Source organism: Montipora capricornis, chromosome 10 (assembly GCF_036669925.1).
Source record: "Montipora capricornis isolate CH-2021 chromosome 10, ASM3666992v2, whole genome shotgun sequence".
Taxonomy (NCBI): Eukaryota; Metazoa; Cnidaria; class Anthozoa; order Scleractinia; family Acroporidae; genus Montipora; species Montipora capricornis.
The window spans coordinates 55,231,209-55,248,708 of NC_090892.1; the positions used below are offsets into that span (position 1 = coordinate 55,231,209).

Consider the following 17,500-nt stretch of genomic DNA (forward strand, 5'->3'; position numbering starts at 1 on the left):
TTTTCCGAGAATCACCAATTCATCATCAAGAGAGAATGAAGTAAGAGATCGAATCCCCCATATTAGCCCCTCTGACGATGAAAATCATTTGAAATCTATTATTAGCTCTGTGTCAAACTTCGTGGTTATTTCAAAGACGACACCTTATTGGTCAGTTAATGTGTTCAAGTGGACAGCGTGGTTATGGAAACAACAGATAAAAATAACCTTCACAGCACGGATACGATCTAAAAATAGATTTCAAGTAATTATCATGGGCTCTAGGATTCCTTCTCTAACCTTATATTCTTTTTGTATCATCTTTTCGCATGGGATTTTGGTTTTCTCAAGATGTACATTATGGATTTGGGATCATGTATGTTTGGTTTCTTAATACAATGTGTGGAGGGAAGCGAAGAAGAAAACTACTTCATAATAATTTAATGAAAAACACGTATACTTATTTCAGCCATAATGTATTCTCACCACACGGCCCTTATGTGTGGACTAGGCTGCACGCTTGTTTAGGAGGAGGAAAGAAACTGGAGAATCCAGAGAACCGTCGAAGAGTCACGAAGCTTTTGGTGCGTATTTCTGGTGGCACAAATCCCCTTTCATCTTCTCAATTAAGAAAAATGTCTCGAGTCATGTATATTTAACAATTATTCCATGAGCGCGCGTTGGATATGAGATGGTAAATAGCCAACGAGGCGCGTAGCGCCGAGTTGGCTATAACCACTCTCATATCCAACAAGCGCGAATGGAATAATTGTTTTATTAAATTCCTTAAACTCCAAAAGTTTGGAAGTACTAAATACGAGCGAAAAAAGAGAGAAAATCCTAGCGAAATCGAAAAAAGTTGATGAAGACGCGATGTTGTGTAATACCTCGTGGTCAGACAGACGCAGGCTCATCAGAAAAACATTTCTTACCTTTTCGCGTATCTCTAAGCTTCGAAAGTGATCCAAACTTTCCACAAAAACGTTTTTCTTTTTCTTTGTACCGAAAGAAATTTTGCTTTCTGGCGTAAACGTTTTCAGTTTAGCAACGCCAAGCGCAATCATTTACCATATAAGGTCAAACTAAGGTATATGAGCTGATAACCGAGATTGAGTGAACCAATCAGAGCACGAGAATTGCATTATCCGAGGTTGAGAATTTAATAATTGCAAATATACTTTTACTTGTTTTGAAAACGTATTCAAAGAGGAGCTTTTCAGGATACGCGAATCTTAGTTTCACGAATTTCGTTACGGGCCCGAATAATTCTGTAGATTTTGAAAACGGTTACATCCCAGGAAAAAAGTTTTCTTCACTCTCCAACATATGTTTGCGGGTCAAGTGACCTTCATATGTTGTGTGCCATATTATTACCAATGTCCATTTTGCGTAAAAACAAAATGCACATAGCTGTTTTAATGCCTTCTTTTTAAAACGTGACGTTTCTCACTACGTTTCGATAACTCGCCGTTCGTCGTCAGACGTGACAATTAATTCAGTTAAAGTAAATGAATGAGTGAATGAACGAATGAACGAATGAACGAATGAACGAATGAACGAATGAACGAATGAACGAATGAACGAATGAACGAATGAACGAATGAACGAATGAACGAATGAAAGAATGAATGAATGTGTTAAGATGAAAGACTGGAAACTAATAAGTGATTGTAAAACTACTTCGATAATTTCTGAATTTTTAAAACATGAAACATGAATTACGTTAATGCACTTAAGTTTCACTTATGTCCCAAAATGCAAGTAATTCGATTGATATCCGACACGACGTGTCACTTTAAAGTGCAAGCGTTTCCTACCTTTTCTAACAAAAAGCTAAGGATTAAAGGTTAGCGTTATTTTTAGGTCAGGATAAATGCATCGGTTTATCCTTACTCGAGTAGCAGCATTTGGGGAACACTTAGTGACATCATTTGTCTGTATTCCGAGACACGATTGACGGGATGTGTTGGGGAGAACGACAAGAGGACACTTTGTGACGCTTATTCAAACCGGCGTGCATCTAATTACCTCTGGACATAAAAAACGGTTTCTCACTTCCAATATTTCCTTTATTTGATTGAGACTGAGCTGGATGAAGATAGAGTCTTTTAATGAAATGTCAAATTTTAATGATTTGAACAAGACAGTTTGCTCTCAAAACGGAATCACGTCATTTTTGTCAATAAACCACGCTTTCATGCCCGAGCCTGCAACGCCTCTTTCAAAAGTACGCAAATTCCTCTGCATCGTCGGTGTAGCCAAAATGTGGTGGTCTTGTTAGGTTATTGTTTATAATTCAAGAATTTTGCGTTTGCAGTAATGGAGGTATTCAGTGTAAACCTAGGCCATCTCCAACACACGGTGTTATATATATTAAACTAACATGATAGGTTTAGTTACTAAAGAAACAGGCGCTGTGTTGGAATATGAGTGAAACACATTTTTTTCAAATCAAACTAGTTGATCAACTGAAGACAAATTGACAAAAGAGTTGACAGTTGGAAGTTTCGAGTGTTCGAAACGTCAGCTTCCAAATCTTTACCCTGTGGCCCATTTGGCTCTATCAAAACATTTGTTACCAAATTTTGAAGTTGAAATACTTGATTTACTCCGCCGACTTGACGACGCAATTATTGGAGACATTACCGTGGAGTGTATAGCCGGGCCATTCGACAGAGAAGGAAAAGGAAAGGAAAGGAACTTTATTTAAGTGTCTAGTAGATTTAGCGCTGGAGCACTAATTGGGGACACTGTAAAGTGAAATTAACAATTAACACAACAAGTCAAATGTTGGTTTTTGAGGAGAGGGGAAACCGGAGTACCCGGAGAAAATCTCTCGGTGAAGAGTAGAGAACCAACAAACTCAACCCACATATGACGCCGAGTCGAGGAATCGAACCTGGGCCACATTGGTGGGAAGCGAGTGCTCTCACCACTGCGCCATCCCTGCACCCCGTCTTGCGGCGTGGCTGTGCTATAGCGGGTACACACTTGGGCTCGCTTATCAGTCTGCGTTGAGCTTCGTTTGCGAATCGAATTATCTCTAATTGGAAAGAGTCCCCTTACCCGCATATCGGACGATGACTTCCAATTTAACGTGAGTTAGCGCTTTTGTCCAAAACGCCTATTGGAAACTCTTGCATTTTGTTTACGTAAGCTTATCTGATTGGAGTCGGCAGCGGAAACGGCTAACTTTAACGTCCAGTAAGTCCGTGATCCAAACAGAACGAAGTCGTCTCAGCAAAAAACACGAAAAGTAAACATTTTTTGAAAGTTAGTCTGAGCCGAACAACGAAGAAACAACGTTTTATGATATTTCAGTGCCTTAATTCCATAATTAGGACTGGACCATAACAGGAAAAAAGGGTTTCTGTAATCAAGTATTGGTGAACCGTAAAGTTGTCACCAAAAAAGGAGATCTTGGTGGAACTTTGAGCTGTAATTAATGAATGAGAGCAGTTTCAGTTAATTCTGAAAATGTGCTCAGAACTTTTGCACTGTAAGTCAATTATATTGCCACGGATGTCTTGTCATCCAAATTTCGGATGAAAATAGGGCAGCAAGACTTTTTGGTGACACAAAATCAGCTCTTGAATTTTCTCTTGCACCAGTTTCAAGTCCCTAAAGATTTTGTAATTTACCTATGTAATCTGAACAGACATTATAACTGATCTCAGTAGGTTTCTCAAAAGACAACCTAGGAAGGAATTTAATGACATTGCCTCTGATGAGTATCGTTTATTAACGATTATTTTCTTACAGATCAATAACAATAATGGCGTGAATGTCTCACCTGGTATGTTGAAATGTTGAGTTTTCAGCTGGTTCAGTGTTCTTTTTATCTGTTAAAATGAGAATAGGGGAAAAAACCTCAATCTTGCCCGCTTGCTTGCTTATTCAGAAAAGCTATCATAGCTTGAATCGCAGCAGTATGTATTTGCGGAGAGTCAGAATAACTATATTGACTTTTTGACTCGGTGGAAATGGATACAGACGAACATCTTTTTTGGCCGTAGGCTTATTCAGGAACTTAGTATGTTAATTGTTTCATTGGAGATGCATCCGCTAAAAAATACCTTTCTTGAGGTCATGTTACTTACTGCGAGCTGAAGATGAAAAAGAAACAATCCCTGGGGCGTTTGGCTTACCAACTAGACTTTTACTCGATGCGGTCTCTTGAAGCAGTGTCTTCCACTCCGGTTGCGTACGTTTGACCCATCAATTTTGTTTCAAGGGTCCCCCGGATCTATGCTCGATTGCAGCTTCCGCTTTTCTATTGAACACCTCTGCATTCTTTACGTCTTACGAACATTGAAACAACATTACAAATAAACAGGTGAAATTATAATGAAAAAGAATATTAAAGATACGGAAAAGACGTACAACTAAAGGACAAGAGAAAAGATTTAAAGGATATTTGAAGGCAAATTGCACTTTCTTCCATGTTTTTACTAGTCGATGTAAATAAATACTTCACAGATGTCAATATAAAACGATGACAACGTACATAAATTAAAATTCCGGAGGACACAAAATTCAATCCCATATTTTTTTTTTTCTAGATAGATTTTCGACAGCCGTTTCTTCGACTCAGGGTGCAGAATCCATGCCACAGTTGGGTGTCCCTTTTCAGAGGTTCCGCTTCCATATTTTTCGAAGTTAACACAGTAACGTTAAAACTAACTGGTGAATTAGGTCATTTAAGTTATTTTACAATAAAGTTTTAATCTTCTTAAGCAAAAAAACTTTCGCGGAAGAGATGTACTTTTTTTCTTGGATGAGTAGGGGATAATCGCAAAAAAGACCCGAGTGTGCCAGAAAAAGGAATGGACCTTTGACATGATTTGGTTACCTATACTAATATAATATTCTCAGCGTACTTTCTATTGTTGATCAAATTAAACTATGCACAAGATCATAAAGTGTAAACAATGACGTAGTTTTTTAGTAACATCTATACAAAACAACATCTACTAATAGTGTGATCTGGTTATTTATCAATGCTCTGGGTAGCAGAACTTAAAGTATATAGGCATTGCTTCAAAGTACGTCAACTCTTCATTGCATTAATGACGTGCAGTAGGGTTTGCGATAGTATGTTGCTTATATGCAAATTAGTATTAATGGGAATCGGTGCCCAATTTGGCCTCCAAATCATTCGTTCTAAATCATTCTAGTACCCTTTTTCAAACATGTTATCGCATGCAGCGGTTTCAAAAGTTATCATTTTGCTCAATCACAACAGAAAACTCAAACGAGCCAATCATAAAAGAAGACATTTTATTTAAACACATTGCACAGGCACACTAAGGAAAGCGATTATTTAATTCCAAAAAGATTTGATGATAATTCGCTGCGCCTTCCAAAGTTATCATTTTGCTCAATCACAACAGAAAACTCAAACGAGCCAATCATAAAGAACACATTTTATTTATATTTTAAACACATTGCACAGGCACGCTAAGGATAGCGATTATTTAATTCCAAAAAGATTTGATAATAATTCGCTGCGCGTGGGAGAATGACACAAATATTGCTCACTAAAACAAAAGAACTAGATTTGTGTCGTATCGAGAGGTCCTCAAGACACCCCTGTAAAAGCGTTGTGGTACAATATCAACATCCGTATTGATGTTGGTTTTCATGGTCGTATCACAGTGAAAAACTCCAATTCACACCCTAGTTCCAGCTGGTGAGTAAAGATGTAAAGTTTTATGGACGATCAGTTAGTATTCTCAAACTGAAAAAGAAAGGGTTCTGCCGTTTAGTTTCTAAAGAAAGAAACTGTAATGCTGCATCGGTATCGTATTGAAACACAGAAATGGGTTTCCAAAAATTCATATGGTAAATATGTCGCTCGCGAAATTCGTTTTTAGGTTGAAACCCTCCCAAAAGGACTGAAAACACCTATACCTAGATCCCCTCTACAAGAACCTTTTGACCCAAAATTTTGAAACAGGTTCATATTTTCTAAAATCTAAAAAAAATGTGCAAAAATTACGAGCTTAAGTTACATCCCGAATGAGTGAACAAAATCATGTCAGAATATATAAAATTCTATATATTTGAACAGCGGAATGGACATGGAATGAAAGTTAGAAGATCATCCAAGTCAGATATGCAAGTTTAAACAGCTGCAAACAAGCCTGCTGCAAAAACCCGGGCTTGAACCCCAGGGAGTCGAACCCATGACCCTGCAATTGCGGGAACTGCTTTACCAACTGAGCTATCAAGCAAACTAGTAGCTGGTCAAAAGTCTACAATAGACGGCTCTTGTCGGAAACTTACTTCAGCCAGTATCGTTCAGTTTTCTTGGATTGTCATCTTCCCGACGTTATCCTACCGTAATGCTATGGAGGCAAACACCCTCGATACACTCTGCGATAGCAGGATTGTTCTATGTAATAACTTGTTCAACGATAACTGTAGCTATGAAAACCATAAATTGCACAGCCTTCTACCAAAGTGAGCGAACACCTACAATATGATATACTAAGAACTGAAAGATCTTTTTAAATTCCAAAGTGCAGTACAAACAGACTAAGGAGTAGAGGATATTACATGGCCGCGCGGGGATACGAATTTTATCTTCAAATGCTGAGAAGCACGAGAAGATAAAATTCGTATCCCCGCGCGGCCATGTAATGTTCTTTTTATTATATAGATATTGATGAAATGTCCGGGATAGCGATTATCTAATTCTAAAAAGATTTGATGATAATTCGCTGCGCTTTCAAAAGTTATCATTTTGCTCAATCACAACAGAAAACTCAAACGAGCCAAATCATAAAGAAGACATTTTAGTTATATTTTAAACACATTGCACAGGCACGCTAAGGATAGCGATTATTTAATTCCAAAAAGATTTGATGATGATTCGCTGCGCGTGGGAGAATGACACAAATATTGCTCATTAAAACGAAAGAACTAGATTTGTGTCGCATCGAGAGGTCCTCAAGACACCCCTGTAAAAGCGTTGTGGTACAATATCAATATCCGTATTGATGTTGGTTTTCATGGTCGTATCACAGTGAAAAACTCCAATTCACACCCTAGTTCCAGCTGGTGAGTAAAGATATAAAGTTTTATGGACGATCAGTTAGTATTCTCAAAAAAAGAAAGGGTTCTGCCGCTTAGTTTCTAAAGAAAGAAACTGTAATGCTGCATCGGTATCGTATTGAAACACAGAAATGGGTTTCCGAAAATTCATATGGTAAATATTTATTTATTTATTTATTTATTTATTTATTTATTTATTTATTTATTTACAGATTCAGTATGCGATGTGCAATACTAGGTGGACAGAACAAAAGGACACGAAGTCCCCTACGAGGTTAAGCCACCCAACCCACCCCCAGTGAAAATATGTCCCTAACCAACCCCATAAGCCATTAATTAAAAACAATTGTTACAGTTAGAGTAGAGTGAAAAACGTCAATTAACACGAGCACACAGTTAAAGTTCTTATACTATAACATTTTGGGCATGCAAACTTATAAGATCTTATGTTATCCTGATCAAAGACTAACCTTAACCTTTCTAAAAAGAAAGCCTTTAGCTTACGTTTAAAAGTACTAAGAACTGTAATGCCCTTGATATTATTGGGTAAAGCATTCCAAGTATTGACTATACGTATGAAATAAGTATCTCTAAAACTAGACGTTCTTGGAATGCAGTTATACTTTTAATTTAAACCAGAGGAGCCACGCCTTGTAGAACCAGTAGCAAATGTAACGTATTTGCACAAATCAACAGCAAGCAAACCATTTTTACACTTAAAGAAAAAGACTAAGTCTAAGTATTCCAACCAATAATTTAGTGGTAAGAGATTCAAAAGCACAAGTCTTTCCTTGTAGCTAGCGTTCGGGTATTTGCATAGAAATTTAGTGGCCCTACGTTGAATGGATTCAATAAGTAATATATTTCTACTAACAGACTGAGGGGCCCACAATTGACTACAATACCCCAAGTGGGATCTGACTAGAGCTAAATAAAGAGCCTTAAGGGCGTTACTAGGTAAGTCTCTGGAACAGTTTCTCTTTATGAAGCCAAGCATTTTGTTAGCCTTTGCTGATATCTGTTCAATATGGTCGTTCCACGATAAGGTTTTTGTAACTGCCACTCCAAGATCTCTTTGGGATGACATGCACTTTAATTGGTCCATTCTGTTGATGATGTAGACACGGTCAAAGCTACAGAGTTTTCGTGAGATACGAAGATTCACACATTTCTTCGGCTGAAAGTCTAATTCGTTTAGAGTAGCCCAGTCACACAGATGAAATCCGTTTTTAGGTTGAAACCCTCCCAAAAGGACTGAAAACACCTATACCTAGATCTCCTCTACAAGAACCTTTTGACCCAAAATTTTGAAACAGGTTCATATTTTCTAAAATCTAAAAAAAAGTGCAAAAATTACGAGCTTAAGTTACATCCCGCATGAGTGAACAAAATCATGTCAGAATATATAAAATTCTATATATTTGAACAGCGGAATGGACATGGAATGAAAGTTAGAAGATCATCCAAGTCAGATATGCAAGTTTAAACAGCTGCAAACAAGCCTGCCGCAAAAACCCGGGCTTGAACCCCAGGGAGTCGAACCCATGACCCTGCGATTGCGCTGAATTGCTTTATCAACTGAGCTATCAAGCAAACTAGTAGCTGGTCAAAAGTCTACAATACATGGCTCTTGTCGGAAACTTACTTCAGCCACTATCATTCAGTTTTCTTGCATTGTCATCTTCCCGACGTTATCCTACCGTAATGCTATGGAGGCAAACACCCTCGATACACTCTGCGATAGCAGGATTGTTGTATGTAATAACTTGTTCAATGATATCTGTAGACTTAACTGATTAGAGTGTAATGTGAAGTCGGCTAGTTTTCTACCCCATATGAACCATGTGAGCGTTAACCCTACTAATAGAAATGGGCCCACACAAGGACAGAGAAAAACTCTGACCAGGGTGGGAATTGAACCCACGACCTTCGGGTTAGATCACCGGTGCTCTACCGACTGAGGTACAAGCTCATGTTGTGTATCATGGTTGGGAGGGTAAAACAATGGGCCACAGTAACTGGCGCAAGCTGTTGTGGCGCTCTGTCAGCTTGACTGGCACAGTCAATAGATTAAATTAAATTAATTCCATCGAGCTCGAGTTGCATGGATGCAAATACGGTTCATAAATGTCCGGTAAGGCAACGAATAGGTTTTGACCTTTCCAAAAATACGGAACGTATTATTATTTCCGTTGAGCATAACATAAAGTCAACAAACATTGACAATACACTAATTTTATGATGTAGTAAAGAACCTTGTAAATGTTTTTTTAAAACGGCGCTAAATTAGAAGTGATATGTGAAGATGTTTCATTCAAATAACCTCAGTGGCCCAATTTTCCTTTGAATGAATGATACGACAAGAAAATCGGGTCAAATGCATATGCTGCGCGGGCTACAGTGGCGTAATTTTGAAAGTGGGAAAATTAAATTCACTCTCATTTTCGCTTTATTTGCGTCCCAATTCAAAATGGAGTCACATTTGCGTGAAAATTCATTTAAAGGCGCAACAAGAAATGCGGAAAAGAAATAAAATAAAAAGGGAAACTTTTGAACACTTGATTATTCAGAATTATTATTATTATCATTATTTATTATTACTATTTTAATGTTTTTCATTCTTTTGATTATTTTTATGTACTGTCTTAAAGGACCACTGTCCACCGGAATCATTGAGCGCGATGTTAACTATCTATCTTTTTCGACCAAAAGACTCAGTAATGTATTATTCAGCATATCTCATTATTGTCCATTAAAGTGAAAGGTCCGAGAGAATCCACTGAAGACACAATCCACAATCTTTCGACGCTAGTTCATCTGTTAATTTTAATCTTCTTGAATAACTTGTTTGCCCTCCTATAAAAGATTACACAATGCACCTGGGGGGTTGTGAAGATCAACTATTGTTTCTCCAGTGATACTTCACCCACCATTTGGTTATCTGTTCATTTTCATTTTCTTTTTTCTTCTCGTTAGACCGGCGAGCTTTACTCTAAACTACTCTAAACGTTAAGCCGTTTAGTGTATGCATCTTCCCGTAAAAGGTTTATTCATCTCTTTAAATCATTGATGGTGAACACTCGTAATCCACGCTCTAGCTGCTCGAATTATTTGGACAAACGTTTTTCGAAATTCCCTGTTGAAACCGGCGTAAACAAAGACGTTTATTGCCGCGTTGGTATAAATCATGCATACGGCGATTTTAGCAACAAAAGGAGGCACATGAGAGTGTCCAAAAGCTCCTAGTAGATCGATTAAAGTGATCGGCAGTACAAGGACAAAAAACAAACTCACTAAGACAGTCACCATTTTTAACACTTTTCTTTGCCTTAACTGAATTGTTCTACGGCAATTTTGCTGCCGAGAAGTGTTAGCTGGTTCATTGCCTTCAGTCCGCACTTCCACGTTTGTCGCAATGGATGCGAAGTTGTTTGTCTCGACGGCAGCAGACGTTTCAGCGTTCAAATATTGCACCTGAATTATCCTCAGTTGTCTGTGGCTTGCTTTGAAGAGGAACAAGTTGATCACGCTTGATAGAACCACTGGTAATAAGCAAAAGCCAATGAGAAAAATAAGAAGGTAGGCCGTGGACAAGTTTATGGAGAAGAAACACAGACCATGATTCTGGTGAAGAAGTTCAGGAGAAGCAGAGCCAACGCCCACAATGGGCAAGACGGCAAACGCTGTCATAACTATCCATCCACTTATTATCAAACCAACAGCAATCACTGATGTCATATACAAGGTATACCCGAAAGGGAATCTCACCGCCACGAATCGATCCACACTGACAAAACTAATGTTCAATCGCGACAAACCATCAAAGAGGACAGTGGCGGCTATCACTACGCTACAAGGAATCGATCCGGGTTGAAATCCTTCCACAAGACGCAACGGGATTGCCAAACAGACTGTTAACAAGTCAGAAACAGACAAATTGAACAGAAAATAGTTCGAGACCATTGTTCTTAGCCTTCGGTTTCGGAGAATGGCGCAGATGACCAGTAAGTTTCCTGTTGTTCCGATGACAGAAACCAAGACCATATATGTCGTTGTGATCACTGTTTCTGCCGACATTACGAGAGTTGTCGAAGCTAGATTCGTCTTTAATTTAACTCGTTGGCTTTTTGTTTGATGGCGGAAATTTTCACCCAGAGTTAGCCAAATGTTTAAAGTGACCGTTGACTGGTCGATTTATCAAGCGATCAAAACCTACCCAAGAGAATTATAGTCAATTAAAATGAGGAAAATGGCCAATTTTCCGATCACTCAAATCCTTTTGTCTGCTGAAAAACCGAGAAATATTTTGACCATCGATCTATGAAAAAGACCGATCAGACGTAGCGCCGGGTGCTTGCGTAACGTAGCACGTAGTTTTAATGATAGATGAGAGTCTCCCGCAAATGAAAATGTTCAAACACAAGCTGACTCCTCCAAAAGACAAAGGCCATTTGGAGCCACTTCCTTCGATAACAGCGGATGAAGTCGTCAGTGTTCCTACTCAATATCAAAATCAATTCATCGCACGATTTAATCGAAAAAAAAAATCACTTATCGTATCAGTTAGCTGACTTCTCGGGAGAATCTTCCAATTTTCCATAAAACGGTTCTTAGACTTTTGCCAAAGAAATGCGTCAACCTCTATATTTACAGATACTTATCAAAATTGATCATGAATCTGATAATGATTCCGCTTACTGTGTAAATGAAGCTTTCTTTAGATTTGCATTCGCCCCACACAAAAGACAAGGAGAAAAAAATAGACGGATATTGGACTTCGCACTTGGCAGGAATCGCGCTGTGCCGTAATATGGGGAAAATGAATAAATAGTTTCCGCACTTGATGAGGATCCAAAAACACTGAAGCACTTAAACCAGGAGATAAAACATGACAATACTGTATTGCTTTTGAAAGCGTCATGTTAAAAAGCGCGAGTGTCCATCATTTCAGCTGTCAGATATCATTTGCATCATTGGATAAAAGGAAACGACAAACGCCATGACAAAGCGAATGACCGGAAAGCACATAAAGATCTGAGACTCGTGATGACAGCTAGCAAGAACGCATTTCTGATTAGGCGTCCGAATTTTAAATTATATCTTAACAAAAAAGTTCAAATGAACACGCAAAATATTGGATCTAACGGTTTTGAAAGCATTTCAGTTTTTGTACTAGAAAATAAAACCTCTAATTCAATGGTTTCAGACATATACGTACGGTGGCCCGTATACGTAAGGGTCATGCTGGTGTTGTTTTTTCCTGCAAGTCGAGAATTTTCTATCTCGACTTATAACTCGAGATCTCGACTTATAACCCTCAGCCCAAGTCGAGATAGAAAATTCTGGACTTGCAGAAAATAACAACACCAACATGACCCTTACGGGCCACCTTATGTGACGAAAAGCGTAAGTAACGACAAAAATGTTTTGGTGCAGTGTAGGGAACTTACAAAACTCGACCAACGTATGGCCGACGTCATCCAGGACTTAAATTGGTGGTAGTAAGCAAATAACTCTACAACCGTCCCACCGTACAAATTGCTCTTGGGAAAACAAAATATTTGGCTCCGTTGAGGTTAATAGGATTGAACAGAGAATCGTTAAGTTTTACCGGATATTGAAAATTCCTCAAAACAACGCATGCATGTTTTCTCGGTGGAAAAATAATAAAATAAAACGATTTCATACTGACGTTCCGAAATTAAGTTAACAGAGCAGCGAAACAGATTGGTTTACAACTGAGTTCCGCAAAATGAAAACTCAGGTGTAATTAATTACTTCAGTCAACTATTCGTGCACAAGAATACAATAATGGCCGGGTATTCTGCAATCGCTCCCGCGCACCTTCCATGCAGCTATTGATTTTTAAAAGATGTAATCGGGAAGGGTTGAGAAACAAGTTGCTTGGCGACGGGCGAAATCAAAGGCGGGATCTTCCAGAGGATCGATCACCTAGGACCGAGACTACATAAATATAAATACATACAATAATGCTTCTAGGCCTGAGGGCAAACAAAAGCTACTTAACAGTAAATTAAATAAGAAATTACACTGACAAGAAATAACAAAACAAACACTGTTGAGTTGACCAAGAGATATTAAAAGTCTGACAGTTGCAAAGATTGCTGCATAGTCATCAAAATTGATTCGAAGGGGCATCGTGAAGTAATATGTCTACCATGTGATTTAATCTAATTTGAGTTGATTTGTTTTCTCCCCAATTAGCAGAGCGCTTATTGTGCTCGGATAAATAAGTACGAGACGTTATGAAGTACATGATTATTATTGTTATTTTGCAATGTTTAGAAAACAACCAGCAGTGTTCTTAGACCCGATTAAAACACGTGCTGCGAGTTTTTAGTGAACGGCTTCAAAAACTTTCCACAAAAAGCGTGTCCCTCGGGAGTCCGAACAAAGATTCAAATTGTGAGGGGAAGATATCAGTATGCAGGAAAAACAAGTGGCCTTATACTGGCTACGGCCCTGCTAACCGGCCTAATATTCTCTCGGAATTGTAATGAAAGTATTAAATATTTTTAAATACAATCGTAGAAACTTGTAAAGCAACCGTTTACTGATTTTCATTGGCATCAATACCGTTAAAAACAGTTTTAAATGTGAATGACTATTCTAACTATGGTTGGGTCACGGAATGTGGACTTTGGATTTCGGACTACGGAATTCAGTACAAGCAAGAGAAAATGAGGGACAGAGAGTCGATGCAAGCAAATAAAAATAAAGTTAAAAAACAGTGATACAACATTAAAATAAGAGAGAAGACATAAACAAGGGTTCTTACTCCCTTGCAATATGAAGCTTAATGCTGTATACCCGTCTCTTCCTCGCGATAAAACCTGGAAGATTACGTACACCTGTTTGGCATCTACTGGAACTAAGATAAAATTAATTTTCTTTCAGTGTATAGAAGATTTCACTGTTGATAAACAATTCTTTTTGTTATTTAAATTTTGCCAATCACAGAACAAGAGAATCCTTTGTTGCGACAGTCAATAGATCTCTGGTTGGCATATTAATGACAATATGTGACGAAACGGTGAGTATCGCTATTGATTTGGATTCCATTCTAATGTAACATGAAATGCTTAAGTATAGACCCTTTCCCAATCAACAATTGTATCCGAGTATTTATCTTTTAAATTTTATTTAGTGGTGGGCAGGCATTGTTTTCTCTCGAGGAAAAATTGATAAATCTGCTTCGACGACACATCGAAAATTGGAATTAAATCGCCGCTGGCTGTCTTGATTGTCGATTCGGAAGTGCTCGGAGTGGAAGCGAAATCGAAGCTTTAGCAAGGGCACGCCAGTCAGCCGGGATTGAATTAACAATTCTCATAAGTAAAAATCTTTGCTCTGGGGATGTTACTACAAAATCTAGTGAGAAGGAGCCGTTTATGGAGTTTCGATCGTGACCTATCCTGACAAAGCCAAGGCCAACTAAATCCGGGATTTAGTTGAAATTTAGTTGAAATTTGTTGTTTCAAATTATCTCATTTAAACTTCTTAAGATGAACTTGGCTGCTGGTCTCCAGTTTAAATCCGACCACGCATCAAGACATCCCTTATAGTATGCTGGTAACTGAATCTTAACTGAGCTTAGAGGTATCAAAGTTGCAGCACAACACAAGACATCCGCCAATTGATGAAAGGACTTGGGTATTTCTCTGAATTTTTTTAGACAGACTACTCGATCTGCTTTAATCATGAACTGAATTTCCTGCTTTCTTTCGGTCAGATATCTAGGCCTGGCGTTTAACTTTATCCTTCCCGTTCCAGATGAAACCGTACGGTTAAAACCGAGTTCACTTCCTTAAGCAAATCCTAAGAAATCGCTATTGCAGAAGCGAATCAGATAAGGCTGCCATTTTAGTACAGGCCAAGTTACAAGAATGTGCGATCTAACTATCTAAGGAGAAACTTTCAAAAGTGTGAAAGTATAATTATTTGTAGAACAGACAAGAGGGAGATGAATATCAAAGTCCAGGATTGAGCTAGAACAAAATACCACACTATTCTCACTCATGTTTATGCCGCGGAATTCCAAATGCGTGGGTTACGTAACTCCTTTTGTGGATTGCGCGATGCATAATTAAGTGGTAAATTACCACGTACAATACCTCCTTACTTAAAGATCTGTTTTCGTAGATTCGCGGCATTTCGAAAGAGATACGCAAGCCGGTAAGTCTGGAGGGATTTTCGTGTTTTCTCCGCTTCACGTCGCCGAAGCTTAGCCTCGTGCTTTACCTTAAGGGGAACTTTGGTCGGTGTTTAATATAGCTGTACCTGTAAAACCTGCGGCCGCTGATTTAGAGGCTTCAGCTAATCCTGCTCCACCGGCTGCTCCGGTTCCTGCCGTCGTGGTCACAGTTCTGCCAGCTCCACCGGCTCCTCCCGCGCAACCAGCGGGCCCACTCGGTGGACAACAAGAACAGTTGAACGAGGTATTTTACAGTTTTGTGCATTTTCTTCTTTTCGTTCTAGTTTCTTATTTGCATAGGTTTTGCATCGTTTCGCTTTCTATCCCTGTGGGTTTCCTTGTGTGGTATGTTTGCCGTGTGTCTACCCTAGCTTTACATTCGCTCGTGTGTTTAGCACAAGCTGGTATGCCATGTCGGCTCTAGCTATACGTTCGCTCGTGTTTCGGGCACATTTTGGTCCTTGCCGTATTTCAGCTCTAGCTTACCTTTGCTCATTTGCCGAGTGCGGAGTCACAGATGTCGGCTCTAGCTAATCGTTTGTTCCTGTGTCGAGCACAAATTCTATGCCGTGTGTCGGCTCTGGTTGTTTTTCTCGTGTGTCTAGCAGAAATTGGTTTTGCAGGAGTACCCAACGAACCCTTTTTCTGAATTCATCTGTTATTGACTTACACGATACGTGGGCATCCATTAAGACATTTTTGTTAATATTTAACTACCCTGGGAAATAAATATCCGTTCTTCCGAGCCAGCTAGCAAGAGATTATTTTCCGAGGTCGCCAGCTAGCATCCATTATTTTGAGGCCTTTTCCCAGCCAGGAAGGTATACATTTCGCTGTGGGCGCCAGCCAGCGGCATTTATCATGTTGAAACCCTTCCCAGCCAGCGATAGTTATTGCAAATTTTCGTCTTGCCAGTAAATAATGCTCTTACCCCCGAAACTGTAACCAAGGTAACAAGGGCACAATAATAAGACAGCGTGTTCATTTCTTCAAGCGGACGATCGTGTGATTTACTTGGAAAAAAAATGCATTATTATTGTGCTGTCATCGCACCATGAGTAACAGACACCAACGCAAGCTCATAAGAGGTCACATCCAGGTAGTCTGAAACCAAAGCAACAAGGGCATAATAATAAGACAGCGTGTTCATTTCTCGAAGCGGACGATCGTGTGATTTACTTGGAAAGAAAATGTATTATTATTGTGCTGTCATCGCACCATGAGTAACAGACACCAACGCAAGCTCATAAGAGGTCACATCCAGGTAGTCTGAAACCAAAGCAACAAGGGCACAATAATAAGACAGCGTGTTCATTTCTCGAAGCGGACGATCGTGTGATTTGCCTTGAGTATTTTAGCGGAGCTCCGCGCGCGCCGAAGGCGCGCGCGCGCGGAGCACCATAGCTAAGAAAATATGGTAACCCAAACAGGGCTGAATAACGTCTGCGCATGTGCAAGCTGTCATGGCGCTATCGATTGCGTGCGGCCTAAGTACCACAACAATTCTTATGAAAATGGCGGCGTTTTCGAAAATTCTCGTGTAGATCCCGGTGTTTTGTAAAAAAGGAGCGTTTAACTGAAAACGGGAGCTTGACGTTTTTTGAAGGAGTCCGTCGAAAATAGGTCTTTCCACACCGTTTTGTACAAAAGGGTTTAAAGTATGTACAAAAGGTGAAAAAAGTGCGGGAACACGATAGTTTATTGCGCGAACTTTATCGATTGAGATGAGTTAGAGAGAGAGACGAGTTAAATAAATGAGCTTGTACTCGGCACTGGATGAGAGCAAGCCGTGAAGCAAACGAGTATTGTTCCTCTCCATTTCTTGAACACTCCACGCAGCTGTCTAAAAGAAGCATCCCGAAGAGATTTTACCATCTATTTGATACGTTAGGGGCTAACACCCAGAATTATCGGCCAGGGATACGCTGGTGTAATAAATGGGCTACGATAGCAGACAATGCCTTATCAAAGGAGTATGATTACATTCCTCCAAAGGTTAGTGTACAAATGTTTATTCTCTTCCTCATTTTATTTTTATCGAGAAAAGTAAGTCTTATATACTAAGGGGATATGAAAATTATTACATAAAATATATATGTAATAAATAAATAAATTAATTAAAAATTTAAAAAAACACATTTTATTTCTTTATTTATTTGGTGTTACATAAAACAAAACCTTTGTACTGCGCTTTTTATTTTTTTTGTTACCTTTTTTATTGTTATGCTTCTTTTTATAATTTTATAT

The 17,500-nt window shown here is 38.9% G+C and overlaps 2 protein-coding genes across 9 annotated transcripts in view; both read right to left on the reverse strand.

The window, feature by feature from the left end:
- The window catches only part of LOC138021674 (kinesin-like protein KIFC3), a 56,449-nt gene that overhangs the window by 16,732 nt on the left and 22,217 nt on the right, over positions 1–17,500 (reverse strand). For 5 of the 8 annotated variants that reach the window (XM_068868616.1, XM_068868614.1, XM_068868615.1 and 2 more), the window contains one exon: positions 3,773–3,821. The gene's annotated coding sequence lies outside the window, so the exon portion shown is untranslated. Of the gene's footprint in view, positions 1–3,772; positions 3,822–4,079; positions 4,378–17,500 lie in introns of those variants that run through there. The other 3 variants (XM_068868617.1, XM_068868612.1, XM_068868613.1) reach the window with 2 other exon arrangements.
- LOC138021855 (D(1A) dopamine receptor-like) lies at positions 9,795–11,654 on the reverse strand. The gene has a single exon (XM_068868876.1). The coding sequence runs from the start codon at positions 11,113–11,115 to the stop codon at positions 10,102–10,104; it is 1,014 nt and encodes a 337-aa protein (XP_068724977.1). The 5' UTR covers positions 11,116–11,654; the 3' UTR covers positions 9,795–10,101.

Coding starts and splice junctions, on each gene's coding strand:
- LOC138021855 (XM_068868876.1), bottom strand. CDS start 11,115: ATGTCGGCAGAAACAGTGATCACAACGACATATATGGTCTTGGTTTCT.